The 6,638-nt window shown below is 37.7% G+C and overlaps 1 protein-coding gene across 1 annotated transcript in view; it reads left to right on the top strand.

Annotated features, from left to right (window-relative positions):
* The first annotated feature begins 6,194 nt into the window (after window positions 1–6,194).
* The window catches only part of LOC148720226 (fibroblast growth factor receptor 1-like), a 34,152-nt gene continuing 33,708 nt past the window's right edge, over window positions 6,195–6,638 (top strand). The window contains exon 1 of the mRNA XM_088739653.1: window positions 6,195–6,472. Coding sequence (XP_088595779.1) covers window positions 6,451–6,472 — 22 coding nt within the window. The 5' untranslated portion in view covers window positions 6,195–6,450. The remainder of the gene's footprint in view (window positions 6,473–6,638) is intronic.

The following is a 6,638-nucleotide window of genomic DNA, read 5'->3' as shown; positions in this document are numbered from 1 at the left end:
ACCGCCACTGACGCAGTATCACAGTTTCTTTAGAAACTTACCCCCTTCATTCTTTTTATTTTTATTGACTTTCATCTTTTTCTCTTTCATGTGGATATTTCTGAACAAATCAGGTGGTAAGCTTTTCAAAGCTTTGATATTTTGTTTATTGAGAGTGTTCAATGTTTTTCATTTTATTATTGGTGTGTTTGTATAAATGATCCTTTAGTCACTGATTTTAAAAGAATTACTTCTTATATAGTCAGGTGGTCTTTTTTATGTAAAATTATATGTTTATATTTTTTATTTATTTTGTTTCATAAGAAGTTCAGCCGCTCGTGCGTTCCCAACAACTAAGAACTAAACTTATCGTGAAATCAAGGGACTTACGGCCTACAACGCGTATGGCTATGCGCACGTATCTTGGAAATGTGGACGTTAAGACACTTATCGATAGTAAAGATTCTTGCAAGGGCAAAGTGGAAATGCTGGAGACCATAGTTAAGACCGGAATGGACATTCTCCTCCCCCTGAAGTCTAAGTCGGTACAAACCAACGAGCCGCCCTGGGTCAATCAACAATTGAAGGGTCTCATTCACAGCCGCCAAAAGGCCCTCGCTCAAGGCGACCAGGAGCAGTACCGCACCCTACGAAACCGCGTTAATCGTGAGAGGAAAGCATGCCGTGCAAAGTTCTATAACTCCAAGGTTGAACATCTGAAGGACTGTAAACCCGCAGTTTGGTGGCGTGAGGTAAAGAAGCTCAGTGGTATGTCAGACGCAGCTTCTAGAGGCGTTAATCCAGCTACCCTCTACCAACATATTGATTGTGGTCAGAGAGGTTCGCCTCCAAGCACGATAGACATTGCTAACACCATCAACCAGGCGTTCTTGGCTCCTATGCGCGTCTTCACCCCCCTTTCACCTAACACCTCAACCAACTCTGACCAGGAGAGTGCTTTCCAGGTATCAGAATTCTCTGTTTTAAAGAAGCTATCCGCCTTAAATCCAACTAAGGCAACCGGTCCGGACGGAATCCCCGGTTGGCTTCTTAAAGAGAATGCAGATTTACTAGCACTACCTGTGACTGATATCCTTAACCGTTCGTTTAAGGAAGCACGGTTGCCTCAGTCTTGGAAAGACGCTAACATCACTCCAGTACCAAAGCAGAATCCAATACACGATGTAAACAAACATCTACGTCCAATATCCTTAACTCCCGTGCTTTCTAAGGTTGCTGAAGATTTCGTCGTGGAGAGTTTCCTCAAGCCTGTTGTGTTGGCGAAAGTGGATGTACGGCAGTTTGGGACTGTGCCAGGTTCCAGTACGACACAAGCACTAATAAGCATGGTCCACTCATGGCTTAGTGCTACGGATGGGAACGGTGCAACTGTCAGAACCATCCTCTTTGACTTCCGCAAGGCGTTTGACCTCATTGACCATCAGATCCTAGTTCAGAAGCTCATTTCATACGATCTTCCAAGCGGAATAATTGACTGGATAGTGGACTTTCTGTCCTGTCGCCGACATTGTGTTAAACTTAGTCAGGACTGTTACTCGGAGTGGGGGGCCATCCCATCAGGGGTCCCACAGGGCACAAAACTTGGCCCCTGGTTATTTACTATTATGATAAACGACCTCATCATCCCGGGTACAGACATGTGGAAATATGTCGATGACTCCACTATTTCTGAAACAGTCATGAAGTCTGAGGTCAGCAAAGTCCAACAAGCGGTTGACGAACTCGCGACGCAAGCTTCTGCTGACAAGTTCCAATTAAATGAAACCAAGTGCAAGGAACTGCGCATAACATTCAGTCACTCTAGAAAGAACTTTGATCCAATTAAGGTTAATGATCAGGACTTAGAGTGTGTAGAGCAAGCAAAGATCTTAGGTTTGCAGATATCTTGCGATCTCACGTGGAATAATCACGTATCCGAAGTTGTAAAGAAAGTAAACAAGCGCCTGTATTTTTTGCGTCAGCTTAAGCGTGCACAGGTCAAGTCGGAGGAACTTTTGCTCTTCTATTTGACTTGTATTAGGCCTGTCACTGAATATGCATGCCCTGTTTATCATCATAGCCTCCCGCAATACCTTTCAGTAGATCTTGAGAGATGTCAAAGGCGAGCTTTACGTATTATCTATCCAGATTGTTCGTACAATGAGGCGCTTCTTTTGACTGGTCTAGTTCCCTTACACAACCGCCGCGAGTTCTTATGTGATAAGCTTTTTAATTCCATCCTGTCTAATCCCTCGCACAAGCTCTATAGCTTACTACCTCCCAAGAATGAGTGCGAAGTCAATTTAAGGAGTCAGCACTCTTTTACTACACGGCGCCTCCACACCATTCGTACTCGAAATAGTTTTATCCATCACTATGTCCATAAAGCAATGATGTAATATTGTTTTTCTCTTAATTATATATTTTTGTCTTTTTAATTAGTTCTTCTTAGCCATGTATTTTTTGTAGTATATATTTTATTGTAAATCAAACGTAATTCAGCCTGTGGCTGCAAGGTTTTTGATAATAAACTATCTATCTATCTATCTATAATTATTCCTTTTCATGTGGATGTTGGTGAACAAATCAGGTGGTGAGTTTTTGAAGCTTTGATATTTTGTGGATTATTTCCTTTGTTCTTATGATGTTACTACTTGATTAATATGTGATATTGTTGGAATCAAATACAAGTATTCTCAGGGGTCAATGATGGGTTAAGAGCAGGCAGTGTGCGCATTCCGATTGCATTGCATTGTGGTAGCGTTATTTTCAATACGGCGGTAAAAGCGGCAGAAATGAGTAGAGTTTGACTGAATATTCCGTAAAAAGTTGGCCGCTTCTTTTTCCTTTCACTATAGGTAAATATAATTTGATACAATTTATTCTGGACGTGTAGAAGTATTTTTCATGCGTATTTATCACATATGATATCATTCTCAAGGACAAATGTAAGCACGGTATTTTAACATGTAATTTGAGACCAGTTTTTGAGCAGGTCAAATTCGTTGTACATCGTAATTTGAAGCCTTTGAAAGATTTGTATGGCTACTTTGATCCTTTTCAACAGCTCTGACCCAACGCACTCAAACGTGCTCCAACGGTGCAAATGTTTTAAGCATTTGAAGTGACAGTGTTTGAGACCCTTTTGTGGAGCAAAAGGCCCATTGTTGTGTTTATTGTGTTGTGTTACATAGCGTTTCTACTTCAAGGGCATTAATTTTATAAATCATGTAAATCTTCTTTCCTAAGTGTACTTGATTGGGGTGTGATATTGTTAGCAGTGTGTCAATTTCCTATTTTTTCCTATCTTTTTTGGCCTGCCTCCTATTTTCTCCTATTTTTTTCATGAAATTCCTTGTTTTTCCTATTTTTCTAGGGTACGTATTGCTAGGTGCACAGAAATGTTTTGAAATATTTGAAAATTGCCAATAAAATTGAGAAATTCTACAAAAAATGGAAACTTCATGTCAAAAAAGAGCAGTTTGAAGCCTTTATGAGGGCATTTTATGTTGCCACAGTGTCCCACCTTCAGTCATAATTACGCCCTAGGAAATAAGCTCTTGAGAGACCTTGGCTGCCTCAAAAGGCACCAGAAATCCACAGATTCCTCCTTCCAGAATCTTTCTAAGAGACTTCAGCCTCAGCTTTATTTCTCATCTGTGCTGGACGAGTGGAAATTGCTACAAGCAGATCAAGAGGTATCTGAACTTGAAACTAAGCAGTGGGTTGGTCATTACTGGAATGCTGTGTTCCTGCCAAAGTGAATTGATGGTAACAGTCGATATCAATGTCTGCCCCTAGGGATCAAATCTGGACTTGTATTTGCTCAAACAAATGCTGAGTCTGAAAGGAGTCTGTCAGTAAATGGAAGAGTTGTCACAAGTGAGAGGTCAGCACTAGGAGAAGTTACAATTAATTACAGGTCTGCACACTGTAAAGGAGGCAGTGAGGTTTTATGATCCAGTTAATGGTCAACCTGAGAACATTGCAATCACAAAAGAGTTGAAAAGATCTCTACAATCAGCTCACACTGCATATCAGGCACGACTAAAGGCAGAAAAACGAAAAGATGATAGGAAGAGGGAGGAAGCCGAACAAAAGAAGAAGGAGGCCGAAAGAAAGAAAGCTAAAATAGAGATGGCTAAATCAAGACAGTCCCTCCAAGATAGAGGGGATACTTTGATGCAAGAGAAAGAAGTAGTAAAAGCAGACTTGAAAGAGGCTGATGAATTGATGAGTGCTGCAACATCGAAGCTACATGATGCCTTTTCAGCGACAACTGTCAACATACAAACTGGTAATGTAGCCACAGTGATGCTTCACACTGCTAAGACCAAGTGAGACCAAGTAATGCAAAGCGTGGAGAAAATAGGACAAAAGAGAAAGTCGTTGACTGACAAACAGCTCAAACTGTTAGAAAAGGCCATGTCCTCAACAGAAAATGCTGCCAAAAAAAGAGCAAAGCTAAGGTTACACAATCTACTAAAAGAGCGAAAACAGTATTAGTGTTAGACTTTTTGAATGTTGATGTTCAAAAGTCGAGGTTGGCTTTTATTGTAAGGAAGACATACATTTGGTGACAGTGAACTTTGGTATTGTTTTGGTTTGTCAAAAAAATAATTGCTGCTTATCATTCTCAGTTTTAAAGGACTAATGAGTTAAATTAAAGGCATCTTGTGATGTATCTAATGAAATTTAGAATCTGGTAATTGTTGTAGGATGAGTTGTGCTTGGTAACAGAGGTGGTGACACTTGTTTTTGTTTATATGGCAATGCATTGTGGACGTATGCCATGGTGCCTGTTAAATATTAAAGCGTTGGGTTGTGGAACGGAGTTGCTGTTGGGAGTGTTAAGAGGATAGAACTCAAAGAAGTCCTCCTATTTTTTCCCTATTTTGGGATGAGAATTCCTATTTATTTCCTATTTTTTTGGCCATTGTCATTCCTATTTTTCTATTTTCTAAGTGTCATTTGTCACTTGACACCCTGTGTTAGAAGAAATCAGATACAAGTACTCTTGGGGGTCAATGAAGCTTAAGGGTTAATTTTAAGAGTATCCTGAATGAAAATGAGTTGATTTTATATAAAAATGTTCCTTTTTTACCATTGACTTTCATCTTTTTCCTTTTCATGCGGATGTTTGGGAACAAACCAGGCTGTAAGTTTTTTCAAGCTTTGATATTTTATTTATCAAGAGCCTTCAATGTTTTTCATTTTATCGTTTGTGTTATTTAAAAATGTACTTTTTTGTACCATTGATTTTCATCTTTTTCCTTTTCATGTGGATGTTTGTGAACAAATCAGCTAGTAAGTTTTTTCAAGCTTTGATATTTTGTTTGTCAAGAGAGTTCAGTGTTTTTCTTTTTATCACTTGTGTGTTTATTAATAATGCTCCTTTAATAATTGACTTTAAAAGAATTCCTCATATAATTGTAATCAGTTAGTCTTTTTATATCTTGTATCTTATGTGTTATATAGTTATTCCTTTTCATGTGGATGTTTGGAACAAATTAGATACTTAGTGTCTTCAATCTTTTATTCATTGTTTATCAATAGTGTTTAATAATAATGCTCCTAATAATAATTTAATAATAATTGACTTAAAAAGATTTCCTTTTCATTTAGCCAGTTGGTCAATATTACCATAATTAATAACTGTACCACTGTCATAATTCTCTAACCTAAATTCACACCCTAACATCAGCATGCATATTCTTTGTACTATCCATTTCCTGAGATGCTGACAAGTAGAATTTATTAGACAGTCAAGAGCTTCTTTGGTGGCGGATCATTTCTTTTGTCCTTATGACCTGAGTACTTGATTAAGATGTAATATTGTAAGGAGGAATCAAATACAATTCTCTTAGGGGTCAATGAAGGGTTAAGAGTGTCCTTAATGAAGATGAATTGTTTTTATCAAAAAATGTTCTTTTTATTCCATTGACTTTCACGTTTTTCCTTTTCATGTGGATGTTTGTGAACAAATCAGGTGGTAAGCTTTTTGAAGCTTTGATATTTTGTTTATTGAGAGTGTTCAGTGCTTTTCATTTTATCATGTCTATGTTTTTATTAAAAATGCTTCCTTTAGTCATTGTCTTAAAAAGACTTCTTTCTCATTTAGTCAGTTGGTCATAATTTATGACTGTATCTAACTACTGTACCACTGTCTTCATTCTCTAACCTAAATTAGCACCCTAACATCAGTATGCATATTCTCCATACTGTTCAGGATACAAAGTGTTAACAAGTAGAATTTGTTAAACAGTCAAGAACTTCTTTAGTTGTGGATCATTTCCTTTATTCTTGTGGCCTTAGTACTTGATTAAGGTGTGATATTGTTGGGAGAAATCAAATACAAGTACTCTTAGGGGTCAATGAAGGGTTAAGAGTATCCTGAATGAAAATGAATTGATTTTATTGAGAAATGTTCTTTTTATTTCATTCACTTTCATCTTTTTCCCTTTCCTGTGGATGTTTGCAAACAAATCAGGTGGTAAGTTTTTTCAAGCTTTGATATTTTGTTTATCAGAAGTGGGCATTGTTTTTCATTTTAACATTTGTGTTATTTAAAAATGTTCTTTTTTCTATTGAATTTCATTAATCGCTCAAATACAGGAACTTGTAGACTCTAGAAATATGCTGAAATGATAGTTAATGTG

The sequence above is a fragment of the Stylophora pistillata genome, chromosome 11 (assembly GCF_964205215.1).
Source record: "Stylophora pistillata chromosome 11, jaStyPist1.2, whole genome shotgun sequence".
NCBI classification, from domain to species: domain Eukaryota; kingdom Metazoa; phylum Cnidaria; class Anthozoa; order Scleractinia; family Pocilloporidae; genus Stylophora; species Stylophora pistillata.
This window is presented reverse-complemented; position numbering and strand designations above follow the sequence as displayed.